The sequence below is a fragment of the Cryptomeria japonica genome, chromosome 5, assembly GCF_030272615.1.
Source record: "Cryptomeria japonica chromosome 5, Sugi_1.0, whole genome shotgun sequence".
Taxonomy (NCBI): domain Eukaryota; kingdom Viridiplantae; phylum Streptophyta; class Pinopsida; order Cupressales; family Cupressaceae; genus Cryptomeria; species Cryptomeria japonica.
Genome location: NC_081409.1, coordinates 692,109,702 through 692,135,710, shown reverse-complemented (window position 1 = coordinate 692,135,710; position 26,009 = coordinate 692,109,702). Strand labels below are relative to the sequence as shown.

At 35.8% G+C, this 26,009-nt stretch overlaps 1 protein-coding gene across 4 annotated transcripts in view; it reads right to left on the bottom strand.

Moving 5' to 3' along the window:
* Window positions 1-9,282: 9,282 nt before the first annotated feature.
* Window positions 9,283-26,009, bottom strand: part of LOC131067345 (uncharacterized) — a 163,043-nt gene continuing 146,316 nt past the window's right edge. For all 4 annotated transcript variants that reach the window (XM_058002312.2, XM_058002311.2, XM_058002310.2 and 1 more), the window contains exons 14-15: window positions 10,601-11,128; window positions 9,283-10,235 (exon numbers count right to left, since the gene is read on the bottom strand). In XM_058002312.2, coding sequence (XP_057858295.2) covers window positions 9,999-10,235; window positions 10,601-11,128 — 765 coding nt within the window. In that variant the 3' untranslated portion in view covers window positions 9,283-9,998. The remainder of the gene's footprint in view (window positions 10,236-10,600; window positions 11,129-26,009) is intronic.

Sequence of the window (26,009 nt, the reverse complement as noted above, 5' to 3'; positions counted from 1 at the left end):
TGAGTATGACTTTAGGTCCTTCAAATTAGTTATTTTTGTCATCCAATGGTACAGGCTACAATTGAATGAAAATAATCCTGACAGAACTGTTATTGAACATGATAATGGATTTACAATGGTTAATACAAGGTCGCTTGAGCAAGCTGGAAATGAGCCCTATGTTCTTCCAAGCCAATGTGAGCAAGTATTTTACTTAGAGGTTCCTCATAAACTGAGTTGGTCATTTGTTGTTAGACATGATCCAAGAGGAAGGTCGATAAAGTATAATGTCATGGAAGAAGAAGATACCGAAGAAGTAGAAGATGATGTAGATGATGATCATGATCAACAGTTAGTTGATGATGTTCCTGACAGAAATGTTCATGAAGAAGAACAAGATGATGATGATGATGATGATGATGATAATGATAATGATGATGAGGATGGTCATGATGATGAGGTGGATGATGAAGAAGATCAATGACATGAATGAAATGTATTGGTATGCGATTAGAGTATTATCTATTTGATATTGATTTCTTGATAGAAATTTATTTCACTTATATATATGGTCACATAATTAATTCATTGTGTTTTAAATTCTAATGTCATTACATAATTTATTTATGATGTCCTAATAGTAGAACCATGCCACCCGTAGGAGATGGAGACAAATAGAGTGTCGGCTAGCCCTCATTTTATTTTAGAGCATGTAGACCGTGGTGAGCAAGTTGAGCATGATCCAGGTAGACAACATCAGGAACATGATGGGGCCCCACCAGGTAAAGATGACCATTGTTATTCCTATAAACGAATTTAATTGGAATTGGTGTATTGATTAATGTAACCTTTCGTGTTTCAACTCCAGAGGATTTAGAGGGTTTTTAGGATGTTGAGGACGAGGCTAGACAAAATGATCAGGAAGATGATGTGGCCCCGTCAAGTAAAGAGCACCCTTGTAATTTTATTTTAATTGATGGAATACTTGTAACAATAATAATTAGACTCATGAATTTAACCCATTTCTTTGTTATTGCAGCGGACCCCCCTTTGCATACGCGTCCTCATCGTGAGTACCGAACTAGGCATACATTAACTAGATCACGAGCACAGGGCAAAAGAAATGAAGAGGGGACAAATGATGACGACAACGATGGTCCAATTAGTCTTTACCTCCAAGCTTCAAAAATAAAGAAAAAAAAAATGTTTGTAATCTTATTATATGTTAACAACTGGATTTTATGTATTAATAAATTTAATTATGTGTTACTAAATGTTAATGAATGATATGTGTTAATGAATCTTGATTAATGTTACTTGTTAATGAATGTTAATGAATGATATGTGTTAATAAATGTTGATGAATGTTACGTGTTAATGAAAGTTAATGAATGTTATGTCTTAATGAATGTTACGTGTTAATGAATGAATGTTATGTTTCATTAATGGATGAAAGAATGTTAGACGTTAACGGGGAATTTAGAGTGATATTAGGGGGGAGGGGTCAAATGAGCTTCTACCTTCGCTTGGTTGGCCCTGTTAAGTAGAGAATATTAAACTATTCTTGAAACAAAGAGAAGCTCAATAAAGTAACACACTTTTCAATATTTCATTATGCTCCACTGTTAATCTTATTGATGTTAAGCATCTTGTTTTCAGAAAACATATTCAGTGTTGTAGGTTGTGAGCATGCTTCTACGAGACAATTCCCCATTACAAGTGAATGCATGCCTCATTGGTTTTGTGAGTTTATTTTATTCTAGAATAGACATACTTTCTTTGTTCATTCCTTAACATTTGTTCATTTTGTTTTAGAATAAACACACTGCCTCATTTTGTTCATTCATTGTTCATTGGGTCGAATTTGAAGAAAGAGCATGCATAAAAGGAGGTGGAACTGCTGGAAATTGACTGTTAAACTAAGTTACTGATTCTTCACTAAAACCCCTGGATCCTGATTTTGATTCTACCTATGTCCTGGTCCAAGCCTAATTCCCCTTGGATTCCTTCAAGGTCCTTCTTAGGTGGTTGGGTCCTCAGTGATTATTCATCATCTGTTGTGCCTAATTTTGGGGCAAATTAATAAAGTAGTGCTGGTTGCAAAGTTTACAATTTAAATTGCTATCTCATATACGCTGCAACCTTTTGTAAGGGGTGTGCTCTGACCCAAACTGCTATTCAAATTGCAGTTGTCATAAATACACAGCCTGTCATCATTGGTGCAATCTGATCTTTATTTCTATTTTTTTTATTTCTTCATACTGTCATTATAAGGACGTGAAACTGCTATTATTGATTTCTTATTGGTCAACTGGTTATCATATTGATTAGTAATCAGCTCTAAGATCTTCCAATAGTTATAGTGGCATTATTTATCACTACATTTTTTCGTCTTACTATCTTGATGACTAGATCTGGTATTGTCAATATTTTTCTGAGGGTTTCAAGACCTAATTGAGAATCATTAATCAAATCAGTTTTTGCATCTATGCAATTAACTGTATAAGTGTTTACTTTGATTTCATTTCAGTTTGTCATAAACTAAATAAATTCAAGATTACATTTGCTCTTACCTGCTTTTATATCATTGGAGTAGATTTTATGTCATGTGTGTGTGTGTGTGTGTGTGTGTGTGTGTGTGTGTGTGTGTGTGTGTGTGTGTGTGTGTGTGTGTGTACGAACATACCCGTACCTATACCCAAGGATTTTTGTTTTGCCAATTCCATGAATCCATACCCAATTCTGTATCCATATGCATACCCGAATCAGTAACTTAGGTGTTAAATTATCTAAAAAGCCATCTTGTCTCATGTATGACCTATGAGGGGATTCTAACTGATGTAGAATTGATGAAATTGTCCTCAAAACTCCACCTTTTCAGGCCTCAAACTGATGATGAACTTAGCAATCCACATTTTCTCTAAAAACTAATGCTTGAACTAATGAATGATACTAAGAACTTGCATTCTAACTTGAATTTCACTTAATTGAAACTCCCACCCTTTAGTCATTTCCAAGTGCATGTTTATGGTAGTCCAATCTACTAAAAAATACTATCATGATTGTACTTTCATTTCTCATAGAAGGTGATCATATCTCCATGTTGCATTGTCTAATCTCAAACTTATTGTCATGTGCCTCTGTATTTAGAACCTGATTTCTATCACAATCCTTATTCTTAACTCCTCATTACTGGTCTGCAACACTGTATTACCATTGTATTGAGCCTCTATGCATGCCTTATGACTATTACATCTTTGAATGCCTTTGGGTTCTTTTTTTTCTTGGATAGACTTGATCTTCTTATCTCTCTATGACCGTACTTTGTCTTTGATTTGCTTTGCGACAAAGCTTTTATGGACTACAATTGACATTGATGGAATCTCCTTGTATTGCCCTTAAGTTTGGGGCCTTGAAATGGAGTGTACGCCTTATGATGGCACTATCTACTTTGTGTTCTACAATATTCTCATGTCTCCAACTTAGATGATTATCTTTTATGACTAGATATATCTTTGTAAGTGTTTTCTTTGTTAATCATTATCTCCTTGAGTTGTGTATGCCTAAGACTGAAATATTGTTCTTGATAGTCTTGCTGCTCACTATTTTGTAGAGTTTTCCTTAGGCACGTGCACTATCACATGTTGCCCTTTAAACAAGGTCTGGGACTATACCTAACCCTACACTATTATCCATAACTGCATACTGAGTTCTAGGTCTCTATCTTTATAATATCCTCCTTTGATAGTATTTTTAAACAACAATATGACTATCTGTATGACTATTTATGAATGCTTTATGTACTGGCTGTAAGATATTTTTGGTATTTACTATTATGATTCCTTATGATAAGTCTCCTCATGCATTCTTGTAGCTATTTGATCTTTATCTTCCTAATAATGAAGTACCTACTGCGCTTAATCCTTTGTAAGCTCATTGATATTAATGCTACTAATATTAATCCTTTGTAATCGGCAAAAGTCAACCCGATGGTAACACTGACAAGTAGAAGCATGTGATCAGGATAACATACACCGTTTAAGTCCATTAGCAGAACACACACTAGCGGCAATGGATAAATCTTGTCTTGTTGATAGCCGATGAGGCTATCGGTATGACTTATCCCGATGGACACTGGCAAAAAGTAAAATGCATCGGTAAAGGTTACGACGATAAAGGGTCATCGGTGTAGATAAAAGTAGTTGGTATTTTTCTGTTTTTTAAAATGTTGGGGAAGGTCGGAATTTCGACGAACACCACAAGACAACCGACGATGTTGCCATACCTGCGATGACAAAAAAGTCGCAAGATGCAACCTCATATGTTGTCTTAATCATCGAATTTCCGACATCTCCTTGAAGATGGTCCATCAACAAAACACACACTAGCAACAATGAAGAAATCATGTCTTGTCGATAGCCGATGAGGCTATTGGTAAGACTTATCTCGATGGAAACTGGAAAAAGTAAAATGCATCGGCAAAGGTTACGACATTAAAGGGTCATCAGCAAAGATTACGATGATAAATGATGCAACGAGGTCGAAATTTCGACGTTTACTCATCAAACAAACATGTCGCCTAACAACAATGGAGAAATCTTGTCTTGTCGATAACTGATGAGGCTATCGATAAGACATATCGATGGACACTGCCAAAGTAAAATGCATCGACAAAGGTTACGACGATAAATAAACGGTCATCGACAAAGGTTATGGCAATTAAGGGTGCAACGAGGTCGAAATTTCAATGTCTCGTCAAAAAAAATGTCACAGGTGCATAGGAATTTCCAACATGGTGTCGTTTGAAATTCGACGTGAATCCCATTGTCAGAATCACTGACGGAAAAATAGCGATGAACAAATATGTCATAATTCCGACATTTAGTTGTCAGAGTTTCGATGAACAATCGTCAGAAAACTACTCCAAATGTACTAGTGTCAAACAGATCATCCAACATCATGCAAACCACATGGAGGCATTCCATGAACCCTCAACAACATCCCCATACACTTCTTTCATACCATCACGCCAAAACAAGCTAACAAAAACCAAACTGACATAGAATTCTTCATTACCAGAGTGCCAGGAAACACAATCATGAGATAAACATTGACAAACACTTCCAGAACATTTCATCACATGAAATTTGAATTGAGACACTGCACAAACAATATATTTGTCCTCCAAGCCGCAACAACAAGAACATCAATGCAAAGAATTCTCTAGATCAATCCTAACTAGCCAACACACCGCCAACACCAGAGACATCAACTACAACACCAAGGACCTAAAAAGATAGATGTGCAACATCCATAGACCATAGACATTACATCCAAGATCATAAGACCATATCTGCAAATGCAGAGGAATGCAGAGCTTTCCCCTATACTATCTTCAACACACTTCTACAATTTTACTCCTAAACAACTTCTGGACACAAGAACAACATTTGCTTCACTTACAAGTAACACAAGAGATACCACAACAACTTGTATGCACAAGATCATCCGAAAAACATCACTTCATCATCATCTTAATGCTTTTAATCCTCATCTTAATATCATCATATCATTTCTACAATTAAACATATCAGTAACATCACCACAACATACTATGTAGGCATCAACACCAAGAAGATAGACATCCACCACAGAGAACCTCTTCAACTGCATAATACATCAATGATCACAAATTGCAACAAAACATATCAACAACAAAATACAACACCATTCATCAACAACGGATTGACACCAATGGCCAACATCATAACTTACTAACAACAATGTCCAATATCTTCGTTAATATTGATCTAATATACTCTCTACAATCTGAAAAACACAACACTAAGTTGGACATAGTTAGACAACATCAAGCTCATCAATACACAAACTGAGGGTTGACATCAATGACAACGCCAAGTCATCAATGTTAACAACTGCCAACAATGCCTAGAAGGAAAGTGCTTTAAGTAGATGGAGCTATAGACCTCCTAGGTTGACTTAGGACCTTACGATTGTATTTGGTTTCAATTTGGATTAGCTTGGTGATTTTTCAATTGAATTGTTATTACTTGAAGACAAGCAATCTTTGGAAGGAAGGATTGTAAGGTCCTTATTTTTAGATTCCCGTGCTTTGTAATTGGCTCTAAACTTTTGGGGGTGTGTTAACCTTATCTAAGTGATTATTTGATGTTATTAGTGAGCTCAAATGTTCCAGAGAGCATTTTCTAAAAGTTATTTTTTTGCTTCCAATGTGCTCTCTAAGATTCTTGGAGAGCATCTATTTATTGTAAGTCACCTAATCAGGTCCAATTATTATCATTCATCATTAGTATCACTCATGTATAAGCAATTTTCAATTTTGATGCCTTTTGACCATTTCTACAACTCGGATGTAATATTGAGATATATCTTAATCAATTTTACTAAGGTTGTTATTTCAATTAAAAAAATTAGCAAGCACCTTAGTATAATAGCTCATTGGAATAAGAATGTAAGGTTTTAGATATTGGACTATTAACCAAGTGATAAAACTACCCAAAATAACTAATTATTTAAATACACCACTTTTTAGGGATTTAAGGTATAGTTAAAGTATAAAGTGATTTTATATTGCTTTTTTTTAAAAGTTCTCTAGATGATTAGAAAAGAAGGTTGAGGGTCTCATTTGAGACACAGATTGACAACTTTTTAATTTCTTTGTAGAGATTCAAAGATTTGTGCCTATGGCCATATACTCTTGCCAATGAGACAAAGACCCTAATAGTTTCTTGGAGTTTAGGAGGAAAATCATCTATCTTCATCAAATTGGTTCTATTCAAGGATCAACAAAGAGCTAAAGGTTTCGAATAAGGATGGAAACTCTCATTCGTTGGTGCGACTTTAGATGCATATTCAAACAAGGTTCGCATTCAACAATTAAAGTTTTGAATAAATTTGTTACATCTAACATAAAGAGGAACAATCTCTTCATTTTAAAAAATTCATTGTATAACAATGATGACTACAATGATGTCATATTTACTTTTAAGAGAGGTTAATAAACTTCTCCTAAAAGAATGTCCTATTATGAAATGTTCTCTTGTTACTTGCAATCACTATAGTCATTAAATGTTGGTTGAAAAGTATTTTGCTAACTAATAAACACTATAAATGAAAACAATTTACAACCTATTAACCTACATTTATATATGCAACATCATCCACAACTAGAAACCATAATGCTAGCTGAATCTGCACAATCCTTCTCACATGCTACATGCCGCAAAGGATGCAAGTGCAAGGAGAGGAGAAAAAAAGAATTACGAATGCATCTTCTCAATTCTATACCATTCCAAAACAAAGATTCAAAGCATTTTGAAACATTTTGTTGGAGTGAGCTACTTGGATAAAAACATTTCCATGATTTTATAGACATAGATATGCTTGGGCAACTAAGTTCCTTGTGTGTGATTGGGGTTCCATTTGGTATAATTAGAACATCTTATGTAAAGGTCATCTAAACAATCACAAATTATAAACACAAGAATGCAAACAAATACCATGTAAGGCATATCAATTGTGTAATTGAAATAAAAGCCAGGCGTGAAGAGGAAAATTGATACTTAAAAAGGAGATAAACACAACATACAACATAAATGAAGGGAAATTACTGTCACAAATGGATCTAACAAACAAAGTGCATCTAAATGAAATACAAATGCTTGGTAGACGTAGTTTTGACAAACAAAAGATGGGATGGACATAGTGTCCCTCCACATTTAAATGAAACAATATTTCAATGCATAAACACAAATAAAATGTTCTAACAAGATGACCACCCCATTTGAAGTTAAACACCCCAAACTATAAAATGTCATCAAAACAAAAACTAGCACTTACCATAATTACAAGAGTCTTCTATGATCATTCCTTAAAGCAACCTTTAAGTATGATGCTTCATGGAGCTGCATGAACCAAAAGAGCTTACTTGATTGCTTGCATAAGAAATATACTTCAAAGTGCACTACCACAAAAGCTAAATCCAACCCTTGCTCTTGAATTGCTTCATTTGACATAGAAGCCTCAACTATAAATTTGACCTTCACAATTCCAATAAAAAATGAAATCACACTACATTTCAAGAAGACGTACAAGACATAAAATGCATCCTCATTAATGAGATAAGTTTCATAGGACCAAAGCTACTACTAAAGATAAACACTTGAGTAGACAAGGCATTTCCAGCCAACTAATCTACTTTGGTTACATTGCAAATTCTTATAAGCGACCTTGTCCAACTACCACCCATTATGAACAAACCTATCTACACATCACACTGAAATGTCAAATTGCTATGGCAAAAATTTACTAAAATTGTTATATTACAAACAGTGTTTCATCAACAAGGTGGCGTTCCAACTAAAGCACACTTTCATGAAACAATGCAAAAAATGCATAATGCAATTGTAATGCAATGCAATTGGGAACTATTGATGAACCACAAACAATTTACCATAGATAATTGAACAATAAAAAATTGACAACTCTATGTGCCTTTTTGCTAGAAATGGTCAAGTGACACTACACAATAGTAAAATGCTCAACGTACTATATATAACATTTGTAGTAAGTACTAATGACAACCAATTTCCACAACAAATCTTACAAAACAGATCATGGCAATGACAAACTCACAGACTAAAGGAGGACTCAAATGGATCTTTGAGAGAGGTTGTAGATATTGTTTACAAATTTCTCTCTAAACCACCAAATCTTCTTTTGTATGTCATATATAGAATTAATAACTACAATAGTCTTCCACAGAACCATAACAACCAAAAATCTATACATATACACCTTTATCACTAGGTGTACACAAATACCACCATCCATGGCATAGACAATTACCGCACATAAATCCCAAGGCCTAACACTTAATAAAGTAACAATCAATATCAGTAATATAGAAAGACAAGGCTTAACATAAACGACAATATCTAGAGTTAAATCAATAAATGGCCTTTGTGTAGAACCAGCAATCTCCTTTGATTGCTATTCTAGAACCAAATAATTTATCCCTCCCCTTCCCCCCTCCGAATAATCAAAAAGTAAAGGTCTTAAAAAAATCCATCAAAGGATTATAAACAAATGTATTAAAAAACAAAATACTATCTTCTACTACATCCCTCCACTTATACTCTCTTTAAACAATTTACTAAAATTATGATTAGCTATTGGCATAACCATTGCACCCCCTTATAGTGTAAGGGCTAGTTATTATTTTATGAACTCCCTGGAGTTTACCAACTCCAAATACCTCTGTGATTTAAATGACTGAACTATTATTCAAACATACACATTTACATTGATAGATACTCATTTGATATTATTCCAATGAATGTATATTTTGTGTGACATTTGCACCCAAAATATAAATGAATGGTCTTTTATTTTTAAAGAATAAGTTGACCATTACAAAGAGCTTAAATCAACCGCCCATTAAAGGAAGCAAGCTCAGGATTGGTCCGAAAGTACATGGATTAATTGCTAGTTAGCTAAACTGATTGCATTAGTATATCAAGGAATTAATATTTACATTTGCCACAAGGCTCCAAGAATTGTTTCTAATGTCATGCATTTACTCTTGCACCTGAAGATGTATCATGAATCGTGTGCCCAGTGATGGCAAGAAATCTTCTATACATCGATAATTACAGCATCTTTTTATCAAAGAGTTGCACGAGTCTTTGCTAGGACCTTGTGCAAGGCTTACAAAACTTTAGAAATAGACCAGCCCTCTTAACTGGAAAGAAGCCTGCTAATAAGCTGGACAAAGAATATGAACAGGTGGCAAATGATCGAAACTCTGTAAAGATTCCAAATGAAGAAAGACAGCATTTTTTATTATCCACGTCTAGAAATGAATTCTCGGGCAATATACATTTTTGGCGATGCCAGCCTGTCCATATCAAATAACGTTGAAACGACCCTACACTGGATCAAACAGTTCTACAAACCAATATATCTGCACAGCTATATCAGCTACTTCGTTCAAAGAACTTGTGAATAGCTCTTGAAATTTGAAGCCAAATAGTCTCTGGTACTCTTTGACAGGACTTCTTAGCCAAGGCATTGAGGACATTAATATAAAATTTACATACCTCAGGCTTAATTGCAGTACTAACTAGCAAAGGTATCCATACCTCAGGTGCAGAATTCACAGCTTTGGCAAAAGCACGTAGACCAGCAATAACCCTAATGAGGAAAAATCGCTTCTGCAATTACAAAATAATGGAATGTTTATTGAGTGCTCACTCAATTCGATCTAGATAGTTGCACTGACCAATTCCATATAAACTGGAAAAGATGAGAAAGTAAGCAATGGACCCCCAAACCAGTCCATTTTAATATACATCATTTTTGACGCAGCAGATTGTCTTGTATAATGGTATCTCACTCTTTAGGACAAGACAAATATCAAACATGGTACAAATAATAAATACTCGTGTGTAATTTGCTTTAACAATATCTACAAATGCAGAACATCCACATGCATGTAATATGAATCTAGAAAACCCAAATGTACCTAAAATGCATAAGAAAAGCAAATATCATAGCTTTATTCTAGCAGTCTACTGACCTGTTCATCGTCTGTGTCAGTGTCTTCTCTTGTTGCAGAAGATTTTTCAGAGCTTTCTGAGCTTTTATTTCCCCTATTATGGTTGTCTCTATAATGCTGGCCATTGTCTCCCCTCGATGCAAATTTAGATTTTGGGTTACCCTCAAATTTGACAGAATGATCCTGGAATGCATTCTTTCTGTCATCTGAATCATTTTGGAGGATATATTCACTGTTTGACCTATGTTTCTGATAAGAGACATTGCTGTCTCCAACAGGTTCATTTCTCTCAAGATAAAGATAACTTAAAATTTCTTGCTGCAAAAATGTATCCACTGCATTGACAATATCTTGAATTAGGAATACCCGGACTCTTTCGCCTTTGCCTGAGAAAATAAAATCAACTAAATCTACTGTAGATGCAGCAACAGCCCGCATATCAAAGGATAAAGCATATTCTCTAACTTCAGAGGATTCCACATCATCTTGTGCTTTACTGCTTTCCACATCTTTTTCAGTGTCTGAAGTTTGCTCAGCAATTGCCATTACCTGAAAAGTGAGCAAAGAAATTAGGAAAATCAAAGCATGCATTCTAATAAGCAGATCTTATCATGGTCTCAATTCTTTCTTTATTTTTCCATTTCCATTTCAATTCCTTCACAATGCAAAAAATTCTCTTATCGATACACTAATCAAAGCTTCTTGATCAGTTGAGAGACTTGTAGTAGTTTAATATCAGATGAGTATTCCAATAAATAATGTCAAATCAATTGCAGCCTTTAAACTTGTTAATTCTAGTTTGTGATGTAAGAAAACTATCATAGTTCCATGGGCATGTATTCCCCTTAAAAATGCAGAGGTTTGGAAATGGGATGTTTCAGGGATGCAGGGATGAATCATCCCCCCACTGCCCCTGCTCCCCATCCCTCCACCAGCAACAGAGAGGGGCCATTTTTTGGATGCACTACTGAAGTAGGGGACATGTCCCCCCTGTTGGGGACATTGGCGGGATGCCCACATGTACCAGTGATGGACCGGGCACTTCTAAAAGTCCCATCTTGGCTAAGTTTAGAAGTCCCACCAGTTTCTCTATGTCATGATAATTATTTTTTATTTGTGTCAAAGCCTTGAACAAAGGCAACATGTTGGGATGTACAAATGGCTGACCTTGTACAACAAAAGGAACATTTTCATTGTATTGGAGCCAAAACAGGCTATTAAAACAGCTGTTAAAGTTTTAGTTTACTTGGATGCAAGGTCTCGTATCTTAACCTTGAAGTTGGTGTTCAAATATTTCTTAATTCATACATAACCAAAACCTCGGTCTAATTAGAGAGTGGAGAAAACGGTGAGGGTAGGGTGGTCATGGAGGTTATCAAGTTTTCATAAATATTGGTGACTTTTTGCTGACTGCTCTAAGGAGTTTCTAAAAAGTTACAAACAGAGCAGAAAATAAATAAAACATTCAAGAATAGCAAAATTGGTGTCTTCAACTGTGCAGCCCCCATCATTTATACTGGTCAGATTCCCCAGCTTCACTGTTAGTTCTCTAAAGAATGAATATTTGATCAGAAAGCAAATAATAAGGATTTGGTGTTGGAAAAAAATATAAACATACTGATAAAATTATGAAAAATAGCATCGAGCATGCAGGTCTGTGTGGTCTCAGTTGACCTTAATTTGGGCTTGTGGTAGGGGATCTGCCCCTCAACCCCACATTGTATCACAATAGGGAATGTGCAAAGGGCATTGTCCACAAACTCCCGCTCTAGTTTCAAAAAGAAGAAATAATTGTTATTTGCACTACCAGCCATTGCCTCCCCAACCATCCCCCAAATTTGGAGATCCATGGTCCCCCCATCCACAGTGTCCCCCTTGGCTTCCATCCCTGAAACTCTGGAACAATGGGCAAAAACCAAAATAACAAGTGACCTTGTTGAGGGGTCTACCTCCATCATCAACTGGAATTTAAAACAGTAAATCAGGCTTACGCTCAAATTTGACTAACAACATTTGACCACAAAAAGAATCTCTGTAGGGCCTTGAAATAGCAAAACATAGAAATGCAGAGAATTTCAAAAACATTGGAAAACTAATATTTTATGTTCCAATGAGTTTCATATCACGACAAATCCTCTTCATTACTTATGAGAACATTTGTCACAGATTTTCAAATTGTTGGGTAATCATTTAATTTTTATCTTTTAAACTTTTAATCTCCTAAATACAGCAACAAAAAAAGTTGTCATTAAAATATAACAACAAAAGTATTGTAGCTTCAGATCTCTTCTGAAAAAGCTTGGTACCTTGTAAATAACTCACTTTCAACATAGCTTTCACGTATGTTGCTATATGCTTATTGGGTTCATCTTCTTTTGCTTCAGTTCACTGCTTTGACAGCATATTAAGTGTGCAATTTAGTTTGTTGCACACCAAATTGTAAATCTAACCAGAATTAATGGTATCAAAGCAATTTGAACACAAAACAAATCTCTGAAGGACCCCAAAATTGCAAAATGTAAAAATGCAGAGAATACCAAAAATGTAAGATAATTTGTGTTTTGGTAAGTTTCATGTCACAAAAGTCCTCTTCGCTACCTGTGAGAACAGTTGTCACAAAAAATATCAGATTCTCAGGAAAATCATTTAATTTTTTTCCTTTAAGACTCTCTCAAAGCTTGCTACCTTCTCCTTTTCAACACAACTTTCACTTACAATTTTACAATGCAGCATCATCTATGTTAATTGGGTTCAGCTTCATTTTCTTCATCTCACTGCTCTCACAAAACATTAAGTTTTTTGCAATTTAGTGCGTTGTCCATCCGATCACCAATCAACTTGAAGAACGGTTTCAAAGTAATTTGCTTCATGTTTGCATGTCATGTCTTACGAGGTTAGAATATGGAAAGTATGGCCTTGTGAAACACAACTATTCAGATATTTTTACATGTTTGTATGATCCCAGATGGCAAACAATAGGGACAGAAGAGAGATGAGATGGAACAATTGGCTAATGTCCTTTAACAAATCATGCCCAACATATTCACCTCTTCATCAAGTACACATTTCAAGGATCTAAGACCAATTAAACTGCAACTTGATTTCAATATCCCTTTCTTGGAAAACAACATTGATGGAGATGAGCTAAACAAGTGTCAGGACCAGCTGAAATCATACTTCTCTCAAAAAAAAATCAGACAATAATTAGGTGCATTTGCACTTTTAAATGCTGCCTTCCATGTCAAATAAATGGTGGGAATCATATTGCCTTCAAATTGCAAAGTGGATGATGACAAAGATAAGTCTTACAAAAAGGATTCTCTACTCAAAATCTGAACAGACTTTGGAGAGGCCATCACAAAGGGATACTACCCTATGAAAAACTATGATGACTAGTTCAAACAATTGCACCAAGCACAAGAACAAACAATTGAAGATAATACCAATGGATTGAATGCCTTGTATGCAAAATTTGGTAGACATGACACTAAGAAATATAAGTTCTCATTTACTAAAGTGACTTACAGTGCAACACTTTCTTTAGAGTGATGAAATTTGCAGAAGAAATCTGTTTAACTTCAGCCTTTCTCACTTCTATGAGTGAAAACTAGATAACTTGAGCTAGCGGTGCCCATGAGTGGTCCAAAAGTGTGCTGAAGCATGCACTAAATGATGAATCTGAAAATCTGAACTTGTTGACACAAAAACAACTGCTCCTGTCATAGAAAAAACTGAGTCAAAAATGAAGGTATATGATTATTTCATTAGATGCAATCATCAAACCAAAATGTAGTGTGCAATCTTAGGTGTTCAGGTGCTAAGCTAAACATTGATTGCTGAGATGCGGCAGTATGTGTAATTGCAATATGCTACAATAACAAATTCTCAATGGATAAGTTGAAAATTCTCCAAGTACCATGTTTGAAAAACTCGAAATCTGATTTATGATGTTCCCACTAGTAAGATGATAGTGCAGAACTACTACAAAGGCCCACCTTGGAAGGACAACATCTTACATGAGCCTGTGTATAGAAATTCACAACTCAATGATGGCCTCTTGGGTTTTTATTATGAATATCCATTAGGCCACCCTTTCGGGTTTTCAACTTACAACTCAATTACAAAAGTATGATCAACAGATGCAATACCCATGGCCTCAAATAATCTGTGCTAAGTTGCATATTTGGCGGTTTCAATGTGCTCGGCATCAATATCCCATTGGGAAATCACAGGTACAAAATATCAATGCTCCATTCAACATCAAAGAGACTAAGAGCATTATTATTCTCTATGAGAATTGAGTGCACTCTAAATTTTCATAGTAGGTTGTCACTAAATAGTGCAAGTATCGGTATCAATATTTGCAATGCTTAGCTCATCATCAATTGAATCAACAACACCATCTACATCAAGAGTAGACAAGCTCAACAAACTTTTATACCATTGCTCAACAATATCTATGATATTGAGTTTATTATCAACAAGATCAACAGCAACATCTGCATCAAGTGTACATATGCCACATTTTAAATGGTTGATTTGATTCTCCTGTAGGATTTTAACAAAAGAAGCGTCTCAGTTTACTATCTGAAATGATCTATCCATCCAAAATGCATACGCCTCATTGATTTTGTGGGCAGACCCTTGAAATAACATTGCTTTGTTGAATATGTGGGTTAAGCGTATTGTAGACAAGGATGTAGATCAAAGCAATCACAGGAGGTACGTCCTCAACATGCATAATGACTAACAAATTTGCACTTGATGGATTTTAGTACAAGTTGAATTTGAATGGCATGATAACTTATCAGTTTTTCATGGCTAACAAACAGATGACAAGTTGACTTGACTATTGTTTTATGATACCTCTGGAATCAAAGGAAACAAACAGCAACGCCAAACTGGAAACTAATTGCAACCAGTTATGGACAGTAAGCTACTAAAAACACTTGCAGCATTGAAAAGCCAATATGTAGTACTTAATTCACCAAGTTTGAAGTAGGAAAAGTATGTATTCTGCAGGTAACAATAAGTAAGAGAAGCAATGTTGCACTGACACGGATAAAGATACGGATACGGTATCCAATACAAATAGGGCCATTTTTCAAGACCTATCATTTGGAAACAGCAAGATACGGCAATCATAAAAAAACAGACATTAATATAACATAATTTTCTAGGTTATAACTTATAATATATTATTATTTTAAATCTAAATCGAAATGAATCATTAATTTGAAGTTTTAAAATAAATTAAATATATTACTAAAGAAATATTATATAACTATTATTAAATTTCATCAAAATTATAAAATTTTATAATACATTATAATTTATTATAAAGAAACTAAAAATAAATACAAAGAAATATTCAATAAATTTTTATTTTCTTAAAAAAGAATCAGATAAGAAATCTATAAAATAAAATAAATCTATAAAGTATTCTATATGTATTACCCTGCGTAAAATTAGCAATTTTTTCACATGCCAGTTGATACGGTATCTTAGCCGTATTAATGTCCGTACCCATTTCTGGTATAGCAGTACACGTACCAGGCCAGAGAGGGTGCCATTTCCTGCAACTCCGAAGAAAAGTATACAGCATTAAATGAATCCCCTACTTGATTTGTTTGTCTAATGGTGTTAGATAAAGTGCTATATGTTGATCCAAAACTTTGTTCAGTATTGCATATAGGATGGACAACCAACCCTACATTGAAAGTACGCAAAATGGAAGAAGGATTGGCTGATATGTGGTCTGTCGATAGGCTGCAGAAGTTCTGGATCTGTCTCTGTACCCTGGTATAATTTGCAATAGGTGTCAAACCACTTACAAAAACAGTGCAGCACCTCTCAAATACAGTCTCCTAGCAGAAACTGGACACGATGAGGATGGTCAGCAGGAATGGTGTCCACAAGAGGTATGACTTGCAACAATAGGGCCCTTGACCAGTCATCTTAGTGGAGTTGATTCTATCGCAAGCCTAAGTGGCTGATTGTTGAGAATGGAATCCATGCATACAAGAAGATGCCCTATTGGTCAGAAAACAAATCTTTGAGAAGACAACAATAAGAAGCTTTCAGGTTTTCTTGTATGATTGGTCCATTTATTGTCCTATGGCATCACAAATGAAAGCATTAGCAAAATTCACGAGGTTGTGTTGAAAGGGAAATCTTTCTCTAAACCCCCAAAAGTGCTGGTTTCTAGTCCCTCATAGGAAATTGATGTGTTAAGCAGTTTGTTTGGTTAGACCAAAAACATGTGCAGAAAAAAAATTAGTTAACACCCCAAATAAAGGAATCTAAGAATATGGCAGTAGTGAAGTATTTGTTCATGTTGTCATGCCCCTGCCAGAATTGGGTTAGCAGCCCTTAAACTAATAGAAGTCACAGTCTTTTAAATTTAGGCAATAAGATTTAATAGAGACAGCCAACTAGCATAAATACAAAATATTTCCCAAGTAACAAATTCCAAAGGGGGCCGACCAGGGTTCAAATAGCCATTCCATACAAGGAGCAAACCTAGGAAAACAGCAATTTAACAAGGGTCAACAAAGACTAACAGAACAGCGCTTGAATAGGGCTGACTAAGATTAATTAGGAGATATTACGGGCAGTGCTCAGCTTTGAAAGGGTGCAACTCTTCAAAGGCATTGGGTGTTTATGAAGAGATATGACCCCACTCCACATGAAGATATAAATAGAAGGGCAATTCATTTGATGAAGCATCCATGAAGGATCAAAATATGGAATGATCAATGAAAATAAGCAGAAGCAGAATTGAACTCAGAACTGAACCAATATTAGCAGCAGTGCTAATTAAGGGATAAAACTGATAGATAAGTAGAAATATATATCTATACATGTGTTCATGCAATAGAGATACTTGCAGAAATTATTGAGTAATCTTAATACTCTTTCTAATATAAACATGCAATGGAAGATTCGTATGATAGTCCCTTCCAAATTTCAAGAAATGGGTTGCAAAACAGGAAGGCTGATTAATCTTTCGAGTTCATGAGAGGTGAAGACTCGACATACCCACCAACAAGTATGCCACCCACAGGGGGTTAAGTCTCATGGGCCAGGAGGCGTATGTGTGCTCCTGGGCTTGGTGGAGGGAGGTAGTCTTCATACTCTTATCAAGCATGCCACCCATAGGGGGTTAAGCCTCATTGGCTGGGAGGCCAATTAGTGTTCCTAGGGTTGATCAAGGAGGACAGCCAGCCTCCAAGGTGTACTGAGGGATGGAAGGGTGGCCGACCTTCCATGCTCTCACAGTACAAGGGTGACCAGCCTTGAGACTGCAGTTTGTAAACATTTCAACGAATTCCTAATGAGACTAATATAGGAACCTACTTTAAAAAGGCAACGACTTATTTGGATTTCAATATGAATGATGTTTATGGATACCATGGTGTTTACTAATGATTAGTATGATATATGATATTATGGCTTCTTATTAATGTCAATTTCCAGTGACAAATATTGTGTGCAGGGCCTAGACCAGGTTTTCTCTTATAAAAGGCTTTTCAATTGGTAATTTTGTATTATCAAATGTTCTTTATATCTTATTCTAATTGAAATTGTAGTTTTAGGGAAAAATATAGTAATCTCCCCAAAGGGGACATTACACAAGTGAATTATTACGGTAAGTTCAGCAAGAACTCTCATTTGTTACACCTCTTGGATGTAGTAACCAAGAAAGGAAAACAATTTAAATGATCAAGCAAAAAGAATTTTATAACCAAGGTTTGATTGCATTATCCAAATTGGAAAAATGAGTTCCAAATACATGTAGATGACTTGAACTATGAAATTAGTTCCATGTAGACTCAAGATGAAAGTAGCAGGTTGGACCACTTAATCTGCTTTCCTAGTCAGCTCTTGTTGAAACTAGAGGTCAAATGTAGTAGAACAAAAAGGGAGGCCTTGACAATGGTCAACTTAGTCCAAAAGTTCAAGAGTTAATTTTTGGTGAAATTAAATCTCTTCTATCAAGAGTACCATGCACTCCTCCATGTGGTGAACAAACCAGTGAGTCATGAATGTCAGTTGTCTGTTGCTTTTCTTGCAGGAATGTAGTTCAAGATTCCTCATTCAATGAGGAAAGAGTAACGTAATTGCCTACCAATTATCCAAGATCAGTGTTAAGAGTTGCCGTATAGAGTTAATGATGAGTTCCAAAATGATTGGTTGTTTACAATATCAGTCTTACCCTTATGGTATGACAAGATTCAATATTGGAAATTGCTTGCCCATAATGCCCTTTCTTAAATATGTGCATTTGACAAAAAAGAATCATGTTTAGGTCCAGAACATTGTTGATGATCAATAAACTCATGTTATAAATGGGTCCTAACCACGTGCTCCTTAATCTTGACATACAAGAAAAGATGAGCCGGTTGCACAAAGACCCGAGGACCCTATGAGAGGTCACATGGGATAAAAGAAACAAATACAGGTGGCCTCATTGGTTCAAAAAGCTACTCAATTGTATACTGGATTGCCTCCCATTCATCTGGATCAGTGTTCCACTGAGTTTCGTAACTGTGGGATGAGGGGACGGGTTTCGGGGGTGGGGGGACCAAGGGCCTAAATTTGAAGATGGCAAGGGAACGGTGGTGGTCAGGCGTTACTGATATAAAAATAGTGGTGAACTGAAATCTTCAAGGCACTGCAATATAACATCTCTGTGAGTGGCCCATGAAAGTCCAACTAGTTTTCACGAAGTTAAAGGATGCAATCAATATGAAATGGCATGTGACATATAGCAAGCGACCGAGTGGCACCCCTGGAAGAGGTAGCCGAAGCGGTGGTTCTATGGGGGGGAGTCCCCCAAGTCTTGGAAACATCCCCCCATAGGGGACGCAGTTTTTTTTTTGGGGGGGGGGGGGGTGGAACGTGTCCCCGTCGAACACTCATCTGGATCAAAATCTTGAATTTGGGAGAGTTTGTGCAGATATTTGATACTTTTGTCCTCAATGTTGTTCCTGTTGGTTTAGATTAACAAATCAGGATTTTTTTGATGATAACTGGCAGTCACAACAATAAGGGTATATAAAAATAGTGGTGAACTGAAATCTTCAAGGCACTGCAATATAACATCTCTGTGAGTGGCCCATGAAAGTCCAACTAGTTTTCACGAAGTTAAAGGATGCAATCAATATGAAATGGCATGTGACATATAACAAGCGACCGAGCGGCACCCCTGGAAGAGGTAGCGGAAGCGGTGGTTCTATGGGGGGGAGTCCCCCAAGTCTTGGAAACATCCCCCCATGGGGGACGCAGTTTTTTTTGTTTTTTTTTGGGGGGGGGGCAGTGGAACGTGTCCCCGTCGAACACTCATCTGGATCAAAATCTTGAATTTGGGAGAGTTTGTGCAGATATTTGATACTTTTGTCCTCAATGTTGTTCCTGTTGGTTTAGATTAACAAATCAGGATGTTTTTTGATGATAACTGGCAGTCACAACAATAAGGGTATATCCCATTTCTTAGCGCCTTCGTCAGCCAAGTTTCTAAATCTGGCATCCACAAGAAGCTCTTGCAGCACCTCATCTCATGCAATGTCACATATTGGGGCTGCAAATCCAACATGAGAGTTGTAACAATGGCAGAAATAAATATATGGTACATGTTCATTAAAAACAGCAAGGAAACATGATTTCAATGCAACAAATATAACATGGACGAGCAACTATTAGAAGCAACCAATGGTCAAACGGAAGCACAAAATAAACTTCAATTTGAAAATTTGAGATACATGTACTTCTGCCTTCTACATTCTATCTCTAGGAGTTACAAACAACAAACTCAGAAAACACAGTAACAGAAAAAGTAGTTTATGTTAATAAATGCTACATATGGTTGAATGTCCTGATTTTCTCATAGTTATTAGGAGACTGTTATTGGTATTGGTATTGGTAGTTGATGCAATGGATATCTTTAAAGAACGTAAAATACTAAAATACTTTAAAAAAATTCAAAAACCAACATTTTGAAGTATTGAAATAGATGTCAATGAAAGCAAAGATAAAATTATATTGATATTTGATTTTTTATCATGATATATGAAGTTATTTTAAACCAAAATACTAAAATGGGTATCTTTAAACAATGTAAAATACTAAAATGCTTTTTAAAAACATTGAAAACTAACAGTTTGAAGTATTCAAATAGATGTCAACAAAAGCAAGGACAAAATGATATTGATTTTTGAATTTTCATCATAACATATAAAGTTATTTTAAACCACAAGTATTGATATTGATGCAACGGGTATCTTTAAAGAATGTAAAATAATAAAATGCTGCTAAAAAATTTGAATACCAACAGTTTGTATTGAAGTAATATTGTAATATTCAGCTTATAATGGTCATTTAAGTCATTTAGTTAGTTTTTAGTAACTTTCTATTATGTAAGTCAATTAGTCAGTATTTAGAATCATTCTATTCTATCTTTAGTTCTCGATCGTTTCCGTTATGGAAAGATCTTTTGTAATTGCTTATATAAAGAGTATTCCTCTCCTTTGTTATAATAACAATCAATTATCATTCCATGGTATCAGAGCATAGGTTCTTTTTTTGGCAAATTTTCATGGTCCATTTACCTAGAAATTTAGAGAAAATTTCGAGAAGTTTTTTGATCAGTTTTTTTAAACCAAAAATAGTGGGGTTTTTTCTGCAGATTTTTTTATAGAATAAAATTTGTGGTTTTTTCTACTAGAGATCAAGGGTTTTTACCAGCAAAGTTTTTGACCAATTTTTTGATAAAAATTGGTGTTTTCCGCTTTGTGTTTTTTGGTCTATAAGAAAAGAAAAATGCAGTAAACGCCTTCCTAATGTCAATTTCTTAGAGAAGTAAAGCATATTAGTGTTTCAATTCGTATTACAACTAAGATACACAATACAAAATAAAAGAGCAACATGGAAAAACATAAGCACAGAGATGTACACCAGATTTCACGTGAAAAAACCCTTACAGGTGAAAAACCCACACACCAGAGTAATCCCTTGTATTACAATAAAACAATTACATACAAGTTTCAGACCTTTGATCTGATCTCTGTTCAGGGAGCAGTACAAAAGATTACAATCTTAATTGGCTTTTCAATTCAACATTTTCAGAATTGCCAATCGATTGCTACAATCCCCTTTGCATAATGATAGAAATCATCCTCACACGATCCAACCAAACTGCAACTATTTTCCAAACATTTTTATGTCTCTGTTGGAAATTAATTTGTTTCAGTTGCCACACCTCCCAACTGTCGAACTTCCCAGATTGTCAATAACATGCACGTTGTATACATTGCTTCCTCTGAGTCGTTCCAGTTTCCACCAATCGTCAACAAAATACTCGGCAAGTCAAAACAAGTCCATCGTGGTCCCCACCAAGTCATAAAGGTTATTGACAAATGTTCCTCACCTCGACAAAGTCTTAGAACTCTCATCGAACTCCAATGTCTTGTAGAAATCTGCTTCATCGGTGAGAGTTAAGGACTTTTGCAGCTTCCTCAATAGGTCTCACCGAACACCGAAGTTACAATGAAATTCGCTTCATCGTCGTGAGATCTGACTTTCGATACTAACATGGCAAGTCTCAGTGAAAGTTAATGTCATACCAAACACCTCTTTGTCGCCAAGACTTCAACACCATAGTACCGATATAGCATTTAACGCCACAAAATGAGACTTTCGTTGCCTCCTTCAAACAATTTTACCAAAACTACTCTAATGTCTTATCGACATGGTATCTCATCGGAGAAACCAAGTGACTTCGACCGACTACTTGGAGTAACTTAGCGACATCGAATCACATCGAAACCGCTTCATGTCAGGAAGACACATCAACTATCACGCCAACATCGGTAAGAGTGACTTCTACAAACTGCCTGGTATAATCTTACCAAAACCAAATGCTATACCGAAATCACTGCTTCTCTGGGGGAGTGCATAACGTGAAGGTTATCCAATTCCTTTTGAAGATGATCAATAACACGAAAGTTATTCGCACTAAACTGCTCATTTCAGAGACCAAATGCCATTTGTTCGAGATTTCAGCCAGTAAGTTTGAGACACCCATTCTAAACATTCTCCCACTTGACGAAGAACTTACTGGTGCCTCTAGAAAACTTAAAAATTAATAAGATTCATGGGCTCCAAGGCCCATCAAATTGGCACACCATTTGAACTTTGTCGTGTTCACAGGTTTTGTCAACACATCTGCAACATTCTTCAAAATTCCACCTTTTCCAAATTAACCTTTCAATCTTCCACCATGTCACGAAAAAAATGATACTGAACATCAACATGTTTCGTCCTGACATGGAAAGTGGGATTTTTCACCAAACAAATGGCACTTTGACTATTGCAACAGATAGAAATCTGCTCTGCATTAAACCCAACATTAGAACACAAACGCTTAAGCCAAACAACCTCTTGACAAGCACGAGTTGTTGTAATGTCCCCTATTGAGTTAGGCCTGTTTCAACCATAATTAATCCATTCCGATATACTTTAAACTAGATTCACATTCTCCTCCTAATATTCACTTGAGAATTCTTTCTGATTTACACTCTAATATCTATTGATTGCATCAACCATTATAATTATGTATGTTTTACTGTAGAACAGTTCTTATAAGATAATATAGGAATAATGATTATTATACTATTATGAGGATTCATCTATCTATTATAATGATTATACTATTATCAGTATTCAATATAGTAATACTATTATAAATATTTGTCTATTCATTATAATTATCATGTTGTTAATAATATAATTATTATAGGACTGTTAGTAGTTATTTATTAATATCCTACATAAGAACACTATCGGGCTCCCATATATTAAGCAATGCATATTAAGCACATCCCATGCATATCACCAAAACAAGGATGTTACCATCTGCCACTTAATAATAATTCTGATCTGCTTTCTATCGATGGCCGTCTCAATTCTGAATTCTGCTCAGAACTGCAATTGTTGATCTTTCAAATCTAGATCAGATCTCAAATTGCTTGATCCTTATTGCCTACATTACTTGCTAAATCTTCCTGGCTGCTGTTTCCTGAATGCCCCCAAACTTTCTTAAATAATGACAGCAGTAACAAATATTATATACAAACTTATTCTTCTTAAACTAATTAACTTAGGAGTTCTTTCTGATTATACTCTAATTTTATTTGTCTAGCCAAACATTATATATATATATATTGTTGACGTGTATTTTGTACACTATCAAACACAGAATAAAATACCCAAGGGTAGCTTATCCTCTCTTGAATAAAGCCTCTGATTGCTGAAGATATCGCAGAAAAGGATCAATCAGGATGACTCCAAGGTTCTTCGTTGTAGGATCTCTACGTGTGGATAAGCACCAGTGGTCGTTGTAAATGCTGTTTCTTCAAGGGGCCTTACGTTTTCGATCTGCAGGAACAGGATTTTCCTAAAGCTAACAGGTTCTCAAAAAAGATCAAAGGATAGGGTTTGCAAGAGATGAATTCTAATCTAATCCTAAGAATGACTCAATGTAGGCTAGACTTGGTAAGATTCTACTAATTTCAGTATTGCCAAGGAATTACAACTCTACTGGAATTGATGCGATCTTCTAAAGTGATTAGTGATTTTCAAATCATCAAGAATTATACATACTACCATAAAGATACATATCAGTAATTCAATAATGATTGAAGGTTTAAACAATCCAAATATCTCCAGCTGACCACACAAGGCGTCCTTACAATCAGTAAGAAGCTAGTGGTTTGGAACGTGGATCTCACCAAAAATCAAGTCCAACACTTAGTCCTTCAAACTTAAACACTACTTTGACCGAGAATGATTCAAGAAAGTAAACAACCATGAAGATAGCCACAAGAATTGCAATAAAGCACCATAACTTCAATATTTTATTGATCTCAAAGCCAAAATAGACAACAATTGTTTGAAATTCTTTCTTCAATGCTCAATCTTGCTACAAAATAACTTTCTTCTCTCTCCTTAATATCTAATCTCTAATCTTCTAATTTCTAATATGCTAATTGACAAAATGAAAATGAGTGAGGGTATATATAGCATCCTCAATTACAATGAACGGCCCAGATCAAAAGAAGATCAACAGGTGAGATTTTGACACCTAAACCCTAATTAGGGTTTGTTACAAAAAGTTCCCTTTTTAGTTAAACATTATTAAATGCATAGCCAAATATTTAATTGGCGCAAAAATCGAGGGAACATAGACCAATGATAATTAAGATGCCACATCATTTTATAACAACCTCTCTTCTAGAACCTTATTCCCTTTCCAATGCTCTTTCTTAGCATATGCAACGAATCTGGACACAATTCCTTCAATCTCAGCAATAGGAATCTCGAGAAGATTCCTCATTCGCTCCTCCAAGTGGATAACCTGATCAAAGGCCTTGAGAAGAGCCGTATCCCATCCAGGTTCGAGTTCTATGATCTTCTCAATCAAGAGCATAGTAGTGAACATTAGATCTCGTTGCTCATTTGTGATGACATTCTCATCTTTGCAAAAGATGACCTTGACTCTTTCTTCCAACTCTTGAAGGTCCACATCTGTCTCAACTTCGATCCTCCTGCCAAGAATGGTACACAACACTTCAAACACCTTATTCTGAATTGGATGGATGACGCCCTCGACTTGATTGCATTTGGTGCTGATGTCCTCGAAAAGAACCTCTTTCATCTGGAGTACAGTTGACCACTGAAGTAAATTATGAGCTCCTCCATCCGTTATCTTTTCTTGTGCTAGGATCTTTCTTGGTGTTTGCCTGATTACTTGTAGAACAGGAATGATAACATCTCTAGTGTGAGCAAAAGCGGCTACCATTATCATTAGGTTGTGGACGATCTCAAGGACCTGGATAGCTCGGTGGATTGTCTGCATCATTCTTGTTGTAAATTCAACGGCTACTGTGTGGGATTTGTCCATCCAAGAGGTCATAAGCTGAACCAAGCTCTTGACTCTTTCTGCCTCGCCAACTGATTCAAGGGGAAGTGCTTGCACGGGAGACACTGTTGGATCCTGACGTCCCAGGGGTTGATTGAGGTGGCTAAAGTAACCTCTCCCAGCACCGACTTCTCTCTCAAGCTTTCTATTCTTTTCCATTTCTTCCTTAAGCTTGTCTTTAAGTGCTTCAAATGAATCGGTTGCCTCATCCAGTGCCTGTTCAGCAGTGAGTGGACCAAGCTCAAAGGTTTCTACATCATACTCCTCTGCAAGAATTTCACCTTCATACTTGTCCACTACTGGTGTAGCTATCTGCAACTTCCTGGATCTTGCCTCATCTGTGATCATCTTGGACATCTTGGTGGCCCCCTTCTTCTCCGTTGCTTCTTGAGAATTTCCTATAAGACTCTCTAAGTCAATCACATCCTCTTCATCCTCAATTACGATCAC